General features: G+C 45.7%; 1 protein-coding gene across 3 annotated transcripts in view; it reads right to left on the reverse strand.

Annotated features, from left to right (window-relative positions):
• The window catches only part of cdkl1 (cyclin dependent kinase like 1 (CDC2 related kinase)), a 90,066-nt gene that overhangs the window by 46,325 nt on the left and 23,363 nt on the right, over nucleotides 1-20,378 (reverse strand). For all 3 annotated transcript variants that reach the window (XM_086003148.1, XM_086003149.1, XM_086003147.1), the window contains exon 2: nucleotides 2,279-2,400. In XM_086003148.1, coding sequence (XP_085859274.1) covers nucleotides 2,279-2,400 — 122 coding nt within the window. The remainder of the gene's footprint in view (nucleotides 1-2,278; nucleotides 2,401-20,378) is intronic.

Raw genomic sequence — 20,378 nt, forward strand, 5'->3', positions numbered from 1 at the left:
ACTGCAGCAACTTGCCAAAGCTCCTTCAACAGCACCTTCCAAACCCGCGACCTCTACCGCTTAGAAGGACAAGGGCAGCAGACGCATGGGAACATCACCACCTACAAGTTTCCCTCCAAGCCACACACCATCCTGACTTGGACCTGTATTGTCGTTCCTTCACTGTCGCTGGGCCAAAATCCTGGAACTCCCTTCCTAACAGCATTGTGGGTGTACCTACACCATATGGACTGCAGCGGTTCAAGAAGGCGGCTCACCACCATCTTCTCAAGGGCAATTAGGGATGGGCACTAAATGCAGGCCTAGCCAGCGACGCCCACATCCCATCAATGAATAAAAAAAAGAGGCACAGCGTCTACATGCAGCTGAGCAGAGCTAGGAGCGCCGTGGCCTCCGACGAGGACTCTCCACTGCTGTCGCTGTCTCCACCATAGAAACATAGAAGATAGGAGCAGGAGTAGGCTATTCGGCCCTTCGAGCCTGCTCCGCCATTCAATGAGATCATGGCTGATCATCCAAACTCAGTACCCTGTCCCTGCCTTCTCCATTTATCCCTTGACCCCTTTAGCCTTAAGAAATATATCTAACTCCTTCTAGAATATATTTAATGAATTGGCCACAACTGCCTTCTGTGGTAGAGAATTCCTCAGGTTCACCACTCTCTGGGTGAAGAAATTCCCCCGCATCTCTGTCCTAAATGGCTTACCCCTTATCTTTAGACTGTGACCCCTGGTTCTGGACTCCCCCGCCATCGGGAACATCCTTCCTGCATCCAGTCTGTCTAGTCCTGTTAGAATTTTATAAGTTTCAATGAGATCCCCTCTCATTCTTCTAAACTCCAGCGAGTATAAGCCATCTGCTCATGCTCACTTGTGAGCTTTGATACACCAGGTGACAGCACTACTCTATCTCGCAAACTACCCACTGAGGGGTGTGCCTCTGTGCTGGTGGCGCTCATTTCTGCTGACGCTGCTCCTTCAGAGGCTGCAGGTTCCTCTGAGGAGCCCTCCGGCTCTTCCTCATGGACAGTGGGGAGGGGGGCTCTCGATGGTCCTGTGGGGGAGTAAAGGCATGAGTTAGACATGTGATATTTAGGTAGCAGACACATCCCATTGTGCAGATGATCATAACTCAATTTCTATGAGCATCAGATGCCATATCAGTCACTCATGAAAGCAAAATGATAGGGTTGCAAATCAATCCTGTCACCAGCTTGCTGTACTGTGCCTGTCTCTCCGTCCCCCACTTCCAGCTCCTCTGCACCTCCGACGATCTCCAGAGCTGCCTCCTCAGCATTTGTTAGATGCACCAGGGATGGTGGGCCTCCTCCTGTCCTCCCTCACTCCCTCTTATTGTGGGCTCTCTTTTCCTGAAATGAGGGACACAAGTGGAGTTTCAGCAAGATTGATGGAGTCAGTGTAAAGAATGGAGAACATAGATGTTTAGAGGGAGACAAACATGGAGTGAGGTGCCAATACCAAGCTCCCTCCCTGTGCATTGTTCGTTGTTGTCATTGCATAACAGTGAGATCGCGTGTGAAGGGTGCATAGTAGGATGGTGAAGTGATTCTGTACATAGAGCGAGGGATGGGTGAGGGTGCAAGGGATGTTAGAGTTAGTTGGGATGTGCAGGAGTAGGTTTCCAATGCAGTGTGATGGGGATGAGAAGAGATGGGAAGCAGACTGAAGGTATGTGTGATGTTATACTTACTTTTGCTGAGCGCATCAGATCATTGAACCTTTTTCTGCACTGCACCCAGGTGCGCATACACACAGACCTTGCACTTACCTCCTCAGCAATGTGTGTGCTGAGGAGGCTTCCTCCGTCCATCGGAAGGGAAAAGGACCTCCTTTCGTCCTCTTACTCCCTCCACAAGAGCATGGAGGGAGTCATCTTCGAAACGGGGAGCAGCCTTGGACCGTTCAACTGCAATGCCTGCAGCAACCAAGATTCGGAAACCGAAGAAAGCAAGTGAAAAGCAAAGGATCCGTGGCCCCCCTTCATATCCAGGCTCCTAGTGCGCATTAAGCGCGGGCAGCCGACCCGCACCCACCGATTGGGCCGGTTGGCTCGCACGTCGGCCTTAATAAGGCCAATCTAGGGAAAATCCTTAATGCAGGGCGGCTGCAACCGGGAGCGTGACCAGAACCGGAACCCACTGAAGAGCAAACCCACCACTATCCCGCCTCCAGGCGGAAAATCCAGCCCTTAGAATGCCATGTTTTGCTTCTGTATACAGGTCAGGTCTACTATGTACACTACAATCAATGTTACTTACCCTGTAGGGTATCGGTCCAATTCATCTAACACAGTGTGGTCACAGTATTCAAAAACTAAATGAAGCCTTCGTTTCCTTCTGAATACTTCAATCAAGTTGACAAGATTGGCATGTTTGAGTTGCTGAAAAATAAAACATAATTTAATTTTAGAGATATATGCAAAAGGTTATCCAAAAACTGTGTCACTTGCCCTTTTTTGTTGATAATTCTACCCCTTTGTAATATTAAAATAGATCTTACTACATGATATAATCATAAGCCAATTGCAGTTGGGGATATAGGGATCATGTGATTAATGGTTATAAATCAATGACACTTGTCTACTTGCAGATATACTTGGAGCTTGGCAGAGTATCTTTGTACATACATAAAGTCATCAGGGTGGAGGAGAAAGTAATGCAACAGATACATAATAATAAAAATGACACCTTAGAGTCTTCATCCTTTTAGGTTACAGGTGTTTTTCTTAATGTAGTCGTTACATCAATTTAAACACCCCTACCTGCTACCATAGTACAATTTAAAAGAGTACAGTTATAAATGGGTGATGGTGAAACTGTTCTTGATCAGGAAGTAACATTACAGTATTTCAACTATAAATATTAATTATTCTACAGATTTGCTTTACATTAATTGCAGTGTGTATACTTATCAAATGAACTATTTCCCTAGTCAGAATTGAACATAAATATTAAAGCTACCATTACCAGTCAGTAAAATTGCTTCACTTAGCCAAAAATTGTTTGGCGCAAGAAAAATTAATAGCTCTAACAGCAAGTAACTTCCCCTCTATCTGCGCCACCTACTTTTAGGCTGTTTAAAGGCAAAGCCCTCTTGGAATGCAGTTACAAAACTTCTTCAAAAAAGCCCTCAAGGCAGAGGTTCCTCCAAACCCAGTTCTGGGCAATGCAAAATAAAGAATGGCCTGGATTACAAACAGAGTAGTCATTATTAGAATTAATAGTTGGTCAATACTGCTTATTGTAGTCCTGGAAGGATAATTAACCAATTAAATTCCTAGTTAGAGCAAATGTTGTTGATTGACTTGAAAGATTAACTTGAAAGACCTAGATCATTACAGAATGTGGAGACAAATGCCCACTACAGCAGTTGGCTGTACCTTATATTTCAAATTAGCTTTCCATCTCCTTTTTTAACAAGAAACATACTGAAATGTTATTTGCAACTGAAGCATTATGCTAAAAACAACACTGCAACTACACAGCAATAACATTTTCAAATATAGATATTGAAATATAGAATGTATTGGCACATATTTACTTTGATTAATAATGACATCAATTTAGCAACCCAAATCAAATCCTTTAGCCAAGATCTGATTTTCATCATCAATGTTGACGACAATTATGTTTGCTGATTGAATACTCCCAACGTTATTCAGTTGGAATTGGAACCAACTCAATTTCCACTTCAGCCACTCCTTTGCACAGGGAGGAACTTCTTTTTACATTCTGAACAGGAAACCTTATTGGAGAACACTTCAAAATACCAAAGCAACAGACTGAAACACTGTCATTTGAACAGTTTATATGTTCAAGTTTTCAACTTCAACTGTTTAATTTATGGTAAAGAGAAACTAATTTCTCCTGCATGAAGAATCCAAATATCTCCCTTCTTTTGACTCTTTGGAAATACCTGTATTAGTTCTTTTGTTTCTAATAAGATTTCCTGGTTGTCCACTTACTGAAAGACAATAATCAGATCTGAATTTGAACTGGTTGCGAACAAGCTAAAGTACTAGTTATTTGATACAGATAAGTTGTTCTGTAGTAAATGTGATACGACTTATTCAGTGGACTATTGAGTGACTGATTATTTTTCCAAACTTTTGGAACCACACAGGTCCTTTCACCAGATGAGAAATGGAAAGGGGTGGTGTTTCGCAAAGACTAAAAGCATCACATTACTTACAATGAAAAGTAATTTGGCAGGCAAAACACTACTGATTAAAAATAGCTATTTGATTAAAATCTACAATGTACAAACAGCGCTATAGTCTGTGTAAGAATATTGCACGAGATTTCCCCACCCAAAATAAAAGCACTCGAATTATTTTCTTAGGTCCTCTACATCATTTACTTGTCAATCATCTGTATTAACTATTATGATTTTCGAGACCTATAATTTTTTTTTACCGCACTCTTGATTAAGTAGGAGCACCAGTTCCATCCCAACAAGCAGAGCAGTGCCTGGAATGTGCACCATCAAACATGGCAACCAGGACAATGTATAAATTGTAATTGTACCCCGATGTACTTAACTTTGCACTGATCTGCCTTTACTTGACTCCCTTTTGTCTTGTTTTGCACACTTTGTACAAAAATAATAAATTGTAGGACAACGGAGTATTACAGTTTAAACTCTTTTATGAAGCATCAGGTCTGTGATCTCAATCATACAGCACAGTGGGGACAAGATGGAGTTAGGACCCCTAGCCTGGGTCTTCTAAACAATAGAAGTCCTTACAGATGCCTGCAGGCCAATGACAACTCAGCATGTGATCACGTGAATATAATAGGTATTCTTTACAGATGCCTGCGGGCCAATGATAATTCAATATGCAAATGTTACATCCCCTTTCTTTTAAAAGAAAAATGTTATGTATTACTCTTAAACCTTTCTTCTACATAATGTTCTCAGTAGCATCAACATATAAGTAAACTCAGCATTTAACTAGCACTGAAAACATCTCAACATTTCAATAACGATGTACAGTTTTTTTTTAGGGCAGCGATCCGCCTACACCCTTTGACAGTTCACAAGTCAAGGATAACTCTAGGCTTGACCTCTCGTCCTGACCTTGTGTGGTATGGAACTGAGCATGCTCCTGAATCGGTCAACAATTCAGGTTCAAGTTTAGGTTCAGGTAAGTATGATGTGTTTTGTGTATTGCTCTGTTCATCACACTCTGTTGAACTGATCCTCTCGTCGGAATGACGGTGTTGTTCCTTGGTGTTCAGGAGGTGCCTGCGATTGCGGCGGTACACCGGTCCTTCTGGGGTGCGGACGTGATACGATCGCTCAGTGTCAGCTGGCTGGATGACGACTGCTGGCTTCCAGTAGTCATGCTCCTGGATTCTTATGGATTCCCCATTGTGCAGCGGCAGCAGTAGTCTGGCTGACCTGTCATAGTAACTCTTTTGGTGTTGCTGTCTCTGTACACGTTTTGCATGCACTTGCTTGCAGCTGACGACCTCTGGCTGCAGCTGCTGGTTGGTGCTTGGAAGGATTGAGCGAAGTCTGCGGCTCATCAACAGCTGTGCTGGTGACTTGAAGTTGTCAACCGGAGTGTTGCGGTACTCAAGGAGACTGATGTAGGGGTCTCTTTTGTCCGCTTTGGCATTGTCCATGAGTGTTTTTGCAATCTGGACAGTTTTTTCAGCAAGGCCATTACTTTGAGAGTAATGTGGGCTTGATGTGACGTGTGAAATCCCATGCCTTGGCAAACGACTCGAACTCTTCTGATTTGTATTGGGGGCCATTGTCTGAGACTAAAGTCTCTACAATGCCATGCGTGGCAAAGGTTGCCTTTAGCTTGTGGATCACAGCTGCAGATGTGATGCTGTGAAGCTTGTCCAGTTCAAAAAATCTGCTGTAGTAATCAACAGTCACTATGTAGTCCTCGTTGTTCCATGTGAACAGATCCTTTGCCGCGACCTGCCAGGGCCTGTCTGGGATACGGTGAGGTATCATGGGCTCTTTGACATTTGATGGGCGGCATTCTAGACAAATGGAACATTTTCCGACAATGTCCTCAATGTGTTTGCACATTCCGGGCCAAAACATAATTGTAGTGTATGTACCTTTAAGGGGAGAACTACTTTTTACAGCTCCTGTATACTGTAGTACCGGCAGTGACCACACCTGTATATAAACCCCGAGTAGGGATCTGTACTGTTAGTTTTTGGGTGACCCTCATCCAGTAAACACCTGTTGATTGTTCCTCTGCAGTCTCTGTCGATTTATTGAAGGACACCATACACCAAGATTCACGGATTTAACATTGGCGACGAGAAAATTCAAACCCACCTGCAACTCTGCAGAAAGAAATTCCATCATTGCTGTGCGTTCTGTTGTGGACGGCTCTTTGACAAGGAGATAGTGAAGAAGGTGCTGCTGTTTCTTCAGAGAGTCCAGAGGCATGGGCATCGGCCATCCAGCAGAGACTCCAGCGAGGCGGGCTGGCAACAGGTACGGCGCGGACCCTTCCCGCACAGCGGCGGCTGGAGCTGACCGACGGCACAGGGGGAGGCCGAGCGGCGTCGACGCTGAGAGGAGAGAGGGTAAAGCGCACAGGGCGCAGCCGGGGTTGAAGACCGAGCGGCGTCGACGGAGAAAAAAGAGAGAGGGTAAAGCGCACAGGGTGCAGCCGGGGTTCAGGGCCGAGCGGCGTCAACGAGAGAGGCGCGCAGGAAAACGCGCAGATCGCGGCCAGTGTTCAAGGGCTGAGCAGCGTCCGCGGGAGAGCGCAGGAAGAAAGGAAAGCGCGGGAGACACCATTTTGAGCCGCAGCGGAGAAGAAGGGAGAGCGCGGGAGACGCCATTTTTAGCCAGTCTAACCGCACCCAGGGATGCCGAAGAGTGGCAGTGTCACAGCGTTCGACAATGAAGTCGAAGATTGGGCGACATATGTAGAACGCATAGAAGTGTACTGCAAGGCGAATGAAGTGCCAGATGCCAGGAAAGCACTGGTGTTGTTGAATTCCATGGGTGCAAAAACGTATGCCTTACTGCGAAACCTAGTAACCCCAGAGAAGCCAGTGGAAAAGGATTTTGAAAGCATAGTGGCAATCCTACAGGACCACTTAAACCCCACACCACTGCTGATAGAAGGAAGATTTAAGTTTCACAAAAGGAACCAGCATAAAGAAGAAAGTAATGCTGAGTATTTAGCAGAACTGCGCAAGCTATCAAAACACTGCCAGTTTGGAACGGGACTAGCAGATACCTTAAGGGACAAGTTTGTGTGTGGGCTTCAAAGTGAAGGAACCCAGAAACGGCTTCTATCAGAAAAGGATCTTACGCTGGACAAGGCTTTCAGCATGGCAGTATCACACGAAGCAGCCGCACGGGGTGCTGCAGAGATACAACGGAGACCGCAAGAATATGGCACAAATGAAATGTCATATGGAGCAGTGAAGTGTTATCGCTGCGGCAGAACAACACATGACCATAAGGATTGTTGGTTCAAGGACCAAGTGTGTAGACAGTGTGGAAAAGTAGGACACATAGCAAGAGTCTGCAGGTTGGGAAAGAAAACCAGCAGCAAGAAATCTCCACAGGAGAAGTACAAAAAGGTACATAAGGTGACGGAGAGTAGTTCAGACGAACAGAAAAGTGATACAGACTCCGGAAGCAAGGAGCTGGGTTGTCTGAAACTACATAATGTAATCAAAATGGAGGATCACCAAACTATCTGGGTCACGCTCAAGATAGACGGAGTCCAAGTGAAAATGGAATTGGACACAGGATCAGCCCTAACAGTCATAAACCGAAGGGACTACAAGCGGCTATTCTCACATATACCCTTGAGAGATACAGAGATTGTCTTGAAGACGTACATGGGGCAAAAAGTCTACCCCAAAGGAAAAATAAGGGTGAACGTGATATACAACGGCAAGGGAACACCAAAAATGGACCTATATGTATTGCCAGATGGAGGACCACCACTACTAGGACGTGAATGGATCCGGAAGATACAGTTAGATTGGCATTCCATACAAGCACCGACGGTAGATGCCAAAAAGGATGACGACGTCACACCTGGACGACTGTCAAAAATGCTAACTGATGCACAAGAAGTGTTCCAGGAGGGAGTCGGAACACTAAAAGGCATAACAGCGACGATCAAAATAGAGGAAAATGCAAGCCCAAAGTTTTTTAAGGCCAGACCGGTGCCTTATGCGATCCGCCCAGCCGTCGAAGCAGAGCTGGAAGGTTTGGAACGTTCAGGAGTACTGTCCAAAGTGGACTGGAGCAAGTGGGCTACACCCATCGTTCCTGTAATGAAGAGGTCGTTGAGTAATACGCCTGGGGAACCAAAGAAGGTTCGCATCTGTGGGGACTTTAAGGTGACAGTGAACCCAGTCCTTCACACGGTACAATATCCGCTTCCGCAGATTGAAGATATTTTCGCCTCGCTATCTGGAGGAAAACGCTTCACTAAGATTGATCTGGCCCAGGCGTACCTGCAAATGGAGGTAGAAGAAGCCTCGAAACAGTACCTCACGATCAATACTCACAAAGGTCTCTACCAATACAACCGGCTGGTGTTCGGGGTAGCATCAGCTCCGGCTATTTGGCAAAGGACAATGGATCAAGTCCTGCAAGGGATTCCAGGGACCCAGTGTTATTTGGACGGCATCCTGGTCACGGGCGAAAATGAGTGATCACCTCGCCAACCTGGAGCAGGTGCTCACTAGATTGAAGGAATATGGGCTCCGAGCTAATCGCCACAAATGCGAGTTTTTCCAGAAGCCGATCTCATATTGTGGCCACATTATTGATGAAGAGGGGTTACATAAGTCCCCTGAAAAGATTGAGGCAGTAGTCAACGCTCCAGCACCGGAAAATGTGTCACACCTGAGGTCGTTCCTCGGGCTGGTGAACTACTACCATAAGTTCTTGCCGAATTTGTCTACAGTACTACACCCACTGAACACCCTACTGCAAACGGGGGTACCATGGAAGTGGAATAACGAATGTAAACGAGCTTTCCAGAAGTGCAAAGAATTGATCACATCAAAAGAGGTGTTGGCTCATTTCAACCCAGCACTACCAATTCGGTTGGCGTGTGATGCATCACCCTATGGTATTGGAGCGGTGCTGTCGCACAAATTCCCAGATGGCTTGGAGAGGCCAGTAGCCTTTGCGTCTCGGTCACTAACCTCAGCTGAGCGTAACTACGCCCAGATTGACAGGGAGGCCCTCAGCCTAGTGTGGGGGAGTGAAAAAGTTCAACCACTATCTGCACGGGCAGAGGTTCACCTTGCTGACTGACCACCAACCACTTGTCTCCATCTTTAATCCAAAGAAGGGCGTTCTGGTGATGACTGCGCAACGGCTACAAAGATGGTCCCTTTTTCTAGGGGCGAACCAATATGAAATAGAGTATAAGGGCACGAAACAGCATGGAAACGCTGATGGGCTATCACGCCTGCCACTGCCTACTGCGGAGGAAGCACCAGCAGTGGACCCTGTCGAAATATTTTATTCGACTATAATTGAACGCTTGCCAGTAACTAACGCGGATATAGAGAAGGAGACCCGAAATGACCCGAAACTGTCTCGGGTATATGATTTGACGGTGAAGGGATGGCCAACACATGGCGACTCACTGTTGCCAGCATTCTCATCCAGAAGAGAACAGCTGTCAGTATGCCAGGGGACCTTGATGTGTGGATCCCAAGTGGTAATTCCACCCAAGTTAAGGGAGAGAGAGTGCTCAATGAGCTTCACGAAGGTCATCTGGGAGGGGTGAAAATGAAAAGCCTTGCTAGGGCTTATGTGTGGTGGCCGGGGATCGATCAGCAAATCGAGGACCTGACAAAGAGCTGCTCAGGATGCCAGAAGGTCCAAAATGCACCACCACATGCCCCTCTACACCCATGGGAGTGGCCCTCCTCTCCATGGCAACGGGTGCATATTGATTTTGCTGGTCCATTCATGGACTCAATGTTCTTAATAGCCGTGGATGCGCACTCGAAATGGCCTGAGGTGATCAAAATGTCCTCCACCACCACGGAGAAAACGATTGCAGTCCTACGGACCATATTTGCCAGGAACGGCTTGCCAGAGCAGATTTGCTCTGATAACGGACCACAGTTTGTGTCCGAAGAGTTTTGGAAATTTATGAGAAGGAATGGGGTAAGGCATTACACATCCGCCCCGTATCATCCAGCCACAAATGGATTGGCTGAGAGGTTCGTACAAACCTTTAAAAAGGCAGTAAGAGCCATGTGCGATGACGACATTCCACTGCAGCATAAGATGGACAATTTCCTGTTAGCCTACAGAAATGTGACACATGCAGTTACCAACCAGACCCCGGCCATGATGTTCTTTAACTGAAGGTTGAGATCTCGTCTGGATTTGCTCAGACCAAATGTACGAAGAAATGTTGAGAATAAGCAATTCCAGCACATCAATGAGAAGCCGACAAGGAGCTTCAATGTAGGGCAACCAGTCTTGGCCCGCGACTACCGAACAGAGAAATGGCAACCAGGAACGATTATGCACATGGCAGGGGCCACTAATGTACACAGTGGATGTTGGGGAGAACATTGTGAGACGCCATGTCGACCAGATCCTAGCGTCACAGGAACGGGTCAACCCCATGTCTCGCGTACCTGGTGATGAACCCGACATACAGGTAGCATCTACCCCAGAAACAGTAGCATCGGAAGCTGGTGAACCAACCGACGACAGGGGGGCAGAATCGCCTCCGCACCAAGAGGAAGACACTCAGGAAAGGCGCTATCCAGAAAGGATCAGGAAGCCGCCCCAAAGACTGAATTTATAAATGGACTATTTTCAGTTAATGTTGCATGTTAAAAGTGTTAACTGTTAAATGAATGTTATGGTACTGTTAATCTAAAAGGGGAGGAATTGTAGTGTATGTACCTTTAAGGGGAGAACTACTTTTTACAGCTCCTGTATATTGTAGTACCGGCAGTGACCACACCTGTATATAACCCTGAGTAGGGATCTGTACTGTTAGTTTTTGGGTGACCCTCATCCAGTAAACACCTGTTGATTGTTCCTCTGCAGTCTCTGTCGATTTATTGAAGGACACCATACACCAAGATTCACAGATTTAACAATAATGTCACGTGCTCTTTGTTTGCATTTTTCCACGCCCATATGTCCAGCATGAATTTTTGTCAACATCTCTTCTGAGACTGGTAGGAATGATGATTTTCTCCCCTTTGAAGACAATTCTGTTGATTTGTGACAGTTCGTCTCTGTGGTTCCAGTATTCAGATATGCTCCGAGGGCATTTCCTCCTTTCCTCAGGCCATCCTTCATGTATGAATTTGTTCAGCAGTGTGAGTTGTGCATCTTTCTCTGTTTCTGCTCGGATCTCCTTCAGTTTTGAGTCACTCACAGGTAAGCTGTTGTATACCATGTGCACCTGCACATCCATGCCTTCACTGAGGCTGCTGTCCTGGTAGCTAAGAGACTTTCTGGAGAGCGTGTCTGCGACAGGAATGTCTTTGCCTGGATGGTGAATGATTGTGAAGTCGTACTTCTGTAGCTGAAGGATCATTCGCTGTAGCCTTGGTGGGGCTGCAGCTAGTGGTTTCCTCATGATTGACTCGAGAGGCTTGTGGTCGGATTCCACAATGACTTGTCGGCCATAGACATATTGGTGGAAACGCTTACATCCAAACAGAATTGCATACAGTGCTTTCTCGATTTGAGCATAGTTGATTTCACTGTCTGAGAGAGATCTGGAAGCGTAGCCGATGGGCTTTCCTTCTTGCAGTAATATTGCGCCTAGTCCGTACTTTGACGCGTCCACTTGTAGTCTGAGCTCTTTGTTGGGGTCGAAGTAGGCAAGAACTGGTCCTGGTTCTCTGGTGATTAGGTCTTTCATTTTCTGAAATGCTGTGTCATGCGGTTTGTCCCACAGGAACTCATTGGATTGTTTGAGCAACTGACGCATGGGTGCGTTGATTTCGGAGAGGCTCGGGGCAAACTTGGCTAAGTAGTTAACCATGCCTAGTACTGTCTCTAGCTCTGCGCGGTTCTTCGGTGGCTCCATCTTCTTGATAGCGGAGATTTTCTCTGGATCCGGCTTAATGCCATCAGTTGAGAGGCGATGCCTGAAATAACTGATCTCGATGGATCCGATTATGCTTTTCTCGGGGTTGAGCCGGATACCTTTCTCCCATGATCTTTGTAGCATCGCGCGGAGGTTCCTGTCATGTTCCTCTCTATTCCTGCCATAGATGAGGATGTCGTCTACGATTGCGACTACTCCGTCGAGGCCTTCATAGGTTTCGTCGATCTTCCACTGGAAATCATCCTGAGCTGAGATAAGACCAAATGGTAAACGCAGAAATCGGTAGCGTCCAAATGGTGTGTTGAACGTTGTTAGCTTAGATGACTCTTCCGTGAGCTTGATAGACCAGTATCCTGATCGCGCGTCCATTACACTGAAGTAACGTGCTCCCACTAGCTCGGGTGTGATGTCATCTAGCGTTGGTAGAGGGTAGTTGATGCGCTATCAATTACTCATAAAAGACTGAGAGTTAAAAGAGTAACTAAAGGCTTTTATTAGCAAAGAACAGAGCATGCCTCTCGTGGTTGACTGGGTTCCAAGAAGGCAGGGGGCTGCAGGTCAATCACCTTTATACCTGGGCCTGTGTGGGTGGAGCCAGCCGAGACATGTTGAGGCATGCATAGGTACAACAGTGTGTATCAACAACAACAACAACAGTGGTTTACCACATTAGTGAGGGCATTTGATAGCCTTGTTCAAATCTCTGGGGTCGAGACAGACTCTGAGCTTGCCTGTACGTGGTTTCTCAACCACTACTAACGCATTGACCCACTCTGTCGGTTCTGTTTCCCGGACGATCATTTCTGTACTCTCCATGCTCTGCAGCTGCTCCTTCAGGCGACTACGTAGAGCAAGGGGTATCCGTCTCGGTGGGCAAACTACAGGGGTTGCTGCTGGGTCAAGGTGAATAGTGCATTCACCTGGGAATAGTCCGATTCCTTTGAAAACATCAGCAAACTCCTCCATGACTGCGGTCAATGATAGCACTAGCTTGACGAGGTCCATGTCTAAACATGCCTTTAGACCTAGCACTGGAGGTGCTCGAGTGTCAACAATGTAAAAGTCCAACATCATGTCGCTTTCTTTGTACTTGCATTTCAGCACGCATGTGCCTTTTACAATGAGCTGCTCACCCCCATAGCTGGTCAGTCTGCGTGAGGTGGGCTGTAGCTCACACTCATCCTTCAAGCTGTGATACTCACTCAGAGGAATTACATTAACCTGAGCTCCAGTGTCTAGTTTAAACCTAAGCTCTGTGCCCTGTTTTCCTATCTCAATATCTGCAAAAGCTTGCTCAGTCTCTGAAATCTGTTTTTTCTGTGACACAGAATCAATAAACAGTTCCTCTGCATTTGGCTCTCTATCTGGCATTTGGCTGTCACTCAATGTGTGTACTGCTTTTCCAAAAACAGTCTTCCAAACTTTAGCAAAGTGGTTCCGTTTACCACATTGCCTTCCTTTGGCAGGGCATTGCTCCTTTTCTCCATGCCAGTTGTTTCCACAATATCCACAGTTTTTGAAGTGTTTTATGTCTGTGTCACCCATTTTTAGAACTCTCTCTGTTCTGAAACACGCTCTCTGGGCGGTGTTCTTTGGTGTGTGTCTATTAACTGCATGCACTGTCTGTTCACGTGAGGTGTTCGTGGCGCCGGTTATGGTTTTCAACTGTGCTTGGGCTATCTCGTGCAATCTAGCTATGTCCATAGCTTTGTCCAGCGTTAGCCCGGACCTAACATTCAAAAGTTTCTCTCCCACTTTAGCTGAATGTATTCCAAACACGATGCGGTCTCTGACCATCTCATCTTCATCTGAATATTCACAGTCTTTTACCAGCAGTTTTAACTCAGTCACAAACTGTTCAAACGACTCACTAGCTCCTTGTACTTTCTCCTGAAACTTGTACCTAGCGAATATCGTATTTGTCTTGGGCATCACATATGCTTCAAAACGGTCAAAATAACTTTTCAGTACCTTTGCTTCATCTGCGGTGAGAGACCATGTGTTAAAAATGTCTCTCCCTTTTTCTCCAATCCACAGGAGTAGGTAGCTGCATCTTTCTTCCTCCCCTTTGCTTCTCAACGGACCCGAAAACATCAACTGCGCGTGTTGCTTGAACTTGCGCCATTCTCCAGGTAAGTTCAAAGATTCCCAATTCATTCGAGGTAAGGGAGCTCCAACGATGTCCATTTCAAATCCCTGTTCTGACACCATGTCTTGTTTTGCACACTTTGTACAAAAATAATAAATTGCAGGACAACGGAGTATTACAGTTTAAACTCTTATGAAGCATCAGGTCTGTGATCTCAATCATACAGCACAGTGGGGACAAGATGGTGTTAGGACCCCTAGCCTTGGTCTTCTAAACAATAGAAGTCCTTACAGATGCCTGCAGGCCAATGACAACTCAGCATGTGATCACGTGAATATAATAGATATTCCTTACAGGTGCCTGCGGGCCAATGATAATTCAATATGCAAATGTTACACCTTTCACATTCCAGAATTGTACAACTAATATTTCATAACTCTAGAGTCCAGAAGAGTTAAACAAAGCACTAAATACAAAGGTTAATACTTCTGAGTACAGTTGTGAAATTGCATTAGAAAAATAGGGATATATTTCTCAAACAGGTAACCAATATTCTTGTAGCATGTTAAACAATAAAATATATATAGATTTTTAAAATAACTTCACGTTGAAAGTTAAATGCAGTAAAACTCCCCAAAAGAAATACTGGTACTCAGGATTAATTCTTCTTACATTAATCCTACGATAAACAGAAAGTAAAAGAGACATTAGAATAACACACATTTTCTATTGTTAGATGTAATGTGCTCACTTAGTTGTAGTACAGCTCTTCATATAATGTTAAAGCTATTTAGTGGCAATTATAAGAACCCGGATTCAATTTTGAAACAAATATTTGTGTATTGATGGCAAAACAAATGGCCCCAATCTAAGTATGACTGAAGCAAGAGCCAACAAATTTTGCTAATATTAACTGATTAAATATATTAAAGATTCAGTTTAAATATTAAAGATTTAGTTTAAAAACGATGTAATCTAACATATACAACATATTTGAAAGTTCATTATCTGAATGCACGTAGCATTCGTAACAAAATGAATGAGTTAACGGCACAAATAATGACATATGGGTATGATCTTGTGGCCATTACAGAAACATGGCTGCAGGGTGACCATGACTGGGAATTAAACATACCAGGTTATTTAACAATCAGGAAGGACAGGCAGGAAGGGAGAGAAGGTGGGGTGGCTATGTTAATAAAGGAAGGAATCACTATAATACAGAGAAATTATATTGGGTCAAAGGAGCAGGATAGTGAAACAGTTTGGGTGGAGGTAAGGAATAATAAGGGGAAAAAAACACTAGTGGGTATAGTCTATAGGCCTCCGAACAGTTGCAACTCTGTTGGACGGAGTATTAATCAGGAAATAGTTGAGGCTTGTTGTAGTGTATGTACCTTTAAGAGGAACTATGTTTTTGAAGCCCCTGTATACTGTAGTACCAGTAGTGACCACTCGGGTATATAAGCCTGTGTAGCATCTTGTGTAGTTAGTTCACCTCCAGACTTTGTTCAGTAAACACTTGTTAAATCAACTCCTGCATTCCGTGTCTCCATTAACACACGGATCTAACAGTGGCGACGAGTTAGAAACGAACTTACCTGCAATTCGGCAGCACCTCAAGGGGATCGATTCCTCAGACGAAGGTTGAAGCCAGAAGCAAGAAAAAAAAACAAAAACTGTGGTTTCACCAGCTTCCTTCCTGGGCTGCGACGGGCTGGAGCTCGATCGGGTGGCTCTGCAACGGGGCCGGGCAGCGAGTCGGGAAGCAGAAGCAAAGAGAGAGAGAGGGTGGAGCACTCAGGGCGCGGCCGGTGCTGCAAAGCAGGTCGGCGTTCGGACCGAGCAGAGGGAGGGGAAAGTCCCAGAGGGTCCGCTCCACGACGGGAACGGTTCTCCAAGTAACGGAGAAACTATTGAAGCGATATATAAAAAAAAAATAGAAATACCGCGAAAAGCTGCAGGTCGCAACGGGAACCGCGAAGAACAGCGTTGGCAGCAGCGGCAGCGGCGGGAAAGCGCGGGAAGCGCCATCTTAACTCGGCGGGGAAGAAAGAAAAGCGCGGGGAGGCGCCATTCTGATCCATCGGGGACGGAGGAAAAGCGCCATTTTAGATTTTCAAGATGCCGAAGACTGGCAATATTACTGCTTTCGATAGTGATATAGAAGATTGGACCACATATGTGGAAAGAGTGGAGGTATATTGCAAGGCGAATGAAGTAGCGGATGATAAAAAAGCATCGGTACTTCTAAATCTGATGGGCGTAAGGACATACGGGCTGTTACGAAACTTGATCACTCCAGCCAAACCGATGGACAAGAATTTTAAGGAGATTGTTGATACCTTACAGGAGCACTTAAACCCAACACCGCTGCTGATAGCGGAACGATTCAAATTCTTCAGGAGGAATCAGCACAAGAATGAAAGTAACACTGATTACCTCACCGAATTACGAAAGCTGTCAAAGCACTGCCAATTCGGGGCAGGACTGGCAGATTCTCTACGAGACAAATTCGTCTGCGGTCTCCTAAGCGAAGGAACACAGAAAAGACTACTTTCTGAGAAAGATTTGACACTGGACAAGGCTTTCAGTGTGGCTGTATCATACAAAGCAGCAGCAAGAGGAGCTGCAGAGATACAGCAAAAGCCACAGGACTTCGGCACCCATGAAATGACACGGGGTTTCGAGAGATGTTATCGCTGCGGCAGATCCACCCATGACCAGAAGGACTGCTGGTTCAAGGACAAAGCATGCAGGCAATGCGGAAAGATGGGACACATTGCACGTGTATGCAGATCTGGAAAGAAATCCGCTGACAGTAAAAAGGTCAATAAGGAAAAGTACAGAAAGGTACAAATGATGACGGACAGTAGCTCCGAAGACCAGAAGAGCGATAGCGACTCTGGAAACAAGAGACTAAGCTGTCTCAAATTACATAATGTAATTGCCAAAGAAGATTACCAGACCATTTAGGTTACCCTCACGATAATGGGATACCCAGTCAAAATGGAGCTAGATACAGGATCAGCTCTGACCGTCATGAGTCGGCGGGATTACGAGCGGCTATTTCCGCATATACCTTTGAAAGACACATCCATTATCTTGAAGACATATACGGGGCAGAAAGTATACCCCAGAGGGAAAATAAGGGTGTCTGTTGTATACAACGGCAAGGAAATACAGAAGTTGTATTTATACGTTCTGCAAGATGGTGGTCCACCGTTGTTGTTCGTGAATGGATCAGAAAGATACGTTTAGACTGGCACTCCATTCAGGCACTGACGGTGACCAGTAAGAAAAAAAACGATGAGGACGTCATACCTGGACGATTAAAAGAAATCTTGGCTAACGCCAAAGAAGTGTTTCAACAGGAACTAGGAACCCTGAAAGGCGCCACCGCCTCAATAAAAGTGGAAGACGCGGCAATTCCCAAGTTTTTTTAAGGCAAGGCCGGTGCCATACCCAATTCGTCCAGCCGTTGAGGCAGAGCTGGAGAATTTGGAAAGAGCAGGCGTGTTATCCAAGGTAGATTGGAGCGAGTGGGCAACACCCATCGTCCCGGTCATGAAGAAAACGTTGAATAATGATAAATCTGAAGAACAGAGAAAAGTTTGCATCTGTGGGGACTTCAAGGTGACTGTAAACCTGGTTCTTCACACGGTACAGTATCCTCTTCCGAGGATAGAAGATATTTACGCCTCACTATCCGGAGGGAAACGTTTCACCAACATTGGCTTGGCACAGGCATATCTACAGATGGAGGTTGAGGAGGCCTCTAAAAAGTATCTCACGATAAACACACACAAAGGCCTGTACCAGTACAATCGACTGGTTTTCGGAGTGGCATCAGCTCCGGTTATCTGGCAAAGAGCTATGGAGCAAGTCCTGCAAGGGATTCCGGGGACTCAATGCTACCTAGACGACATCCTTGTAACAGGAGAAAATGACAACGAGCACCTTGCCAACTTGGAGCAGGAGCTCACAAGGCTGAGAGAACGGGGCCTACGAACAAATCGCCCCAAGTGCGAATTTTTCCAGAAACAAATATCATATTGTGGCCATGTCATTAACGAATAAGGGTTGCATAAGTCACCTGAAAAAATTGAAGCGGTCATAAAGGCCCCAGCGCCTGAAAATGTCTCACAATTAAGGTCGTTCCTGGGATTAGTAAATTACAATCATAAATTTTTACCAAACTTGTCGACGGTTGTGCACCCTCTTAACGCACTGCTACAAACGGGAGTAGTTTGGAAATGGAGCGAAGACTGTAAACGTGCCTTCCATAAATGCAAAGGCTTGATCACGTCCAGGGAAGTGTTGGCTCATTACAACCCATCACTGCCAATCAGACTGGCGTGCGATGCATCCCCTTACGGCGTGGGAGCGGTATTATCGCATAGATTCCCTGATGGCTCGGAGCGGCCGATAGCTTTTGCGTCACGCTCATTGAACTCAGCTGAGCGTAACTATGCCCAGATCGACAGGGAGGCACTCAGCCTGGTGTGGGGGGTGAAGAAATTCAACCATTACCTACACGGACAAAAATTTACCTTGTTGGCTGACCGTCAACCCCTCGTCTCCATATTCAACCCTAAAAAGGGCGTTCCCATTATGACAGCGCAAAGGCTACAGAGGTGGTCCCTTTTCCTAGGGGCACACCAATATGACATAGAATACAAAGGAACAAAACAGCATGGGAATGCGGACGGGTTATCGCGCCTACTGTTGCCAACGGTGGAAGAGGCGCCTACAGTGGACCCAGTGGAGATGTTCCACTCGACCATAGTGGAATGTCTACCGGTGACAAATTCTACCATTGAAAAGGAAACGCGAAATGACCCGACTCTCTCACGAGTCTACGATTTAACGGTGAAGGGATGGCCAGCACATGGCGAACCACTGTTGCCAGCATTCTCGCAAAGAAGAGAACAGCTGTCAGTGTGCCGAGGAACCTTGATGTGTGGATCCAGAGTGGTGATTCCACCCAAACTCAAGGATAGAGTGCTAAAGGAGCTTCACGAGGGGCATCTGGGTGGAGTGAAAATGAAGAACTTAGCCAGAGCGTTTGTGTGGTGGCCAGGTATTGATGGAGACATCGAAGAAATGACCAAGAGCTGTCTAGGATGCCAGAAGGTCCAAAACGCCCCACCACAAGCCCCTCTACATCCATGGGAGTGGCCCTCATCTCCATGGCAAAGGGTACATATCGACTTTGCTGGTCCATTTATGGACTCAATGTTCTTAATCGCGGTGGATGCACACTCCAAGTGGCCGGAGGTAATAAAGATGTCCTCCACCACCATGGAAAAAACCATCACAGTATTAAGGACCATATTCGCCAGGAATGGGCTGCCTGAACAGATCTGTTCTGATAATGGACCGCAATTTGTATCCGAAGAATTCAGGAAGTTCTTAAAAAACAATGGGGTTAAGCACTATACCATCCCACCACCAATGGATTGGCTGAAAGGTTTGTCCAGACCTTCAAGAAGGCCATAAAGGCCATGGGTAATGAAGACATAAATCTACAACATAAGGTAGATAACTTCTTGTTTGCGTACAGGAATGCAACACATGTGGTTACAAACCAAACCCCCGCCATGATGTTTTTCAATAGAAGCCTAAGATGCCGGCTGGATTTGGTCAAGCCAAACGTCAGAAGGGACGTAGAGAACCGGCAATTTCAAAGCATGAATGAAAGGCCAACTAGAACCTTCCAGATAGGTCAACCAGTTTTGGCCCGGGACTACCGTACCGAGAAATGGCAGCCTGGAACTATTTGCACACGACTAAGACCGCTGATGTATACCGTGGACATTGGAGAAAGCAGAATAAGGCGCCATGCTGACCAGATCATAGAGTCATCCGAAAAAGGACAACCTACACCACAACTCTATACGCTTACTGATGAAGCAGAGATACCCATAGTATCTACCTCTGATCCGGTGATACTGGAACCAGATAAACCCGACACTGGAATTGAAGCCGAATCGACCTTGCCAAAAGAACCTACTACACCACCGAGGCGTTATCCGGACCAAGTCAGGAAGCCTCCAGAGAGACTGAATTTGTAATTGATTAACTTCAGCAAATGTGTATATTATTGTTCTTGTAAAAATGTTATTTAATGATTACTTAAAATGTTATGTACTATTTATCTAAAAGGGGAGGAATTGTAGTGTATGTACCTTTAAGAGGA

Source organism: Somniosus microcephalus, chromosome 12 (genome assembly GCF_052327205.1).
Source record: "Somniosus microcephalus isolate GS21.2 chromosome 12, FLI_Smic_1.0, whole genome shotgun sequence".
NCBI lineage: Eukaryota > Metazoa > Chordata > Chondrichthyes > Squaliformes > Somniosidae > Somniosus > Somniosus microcephalus.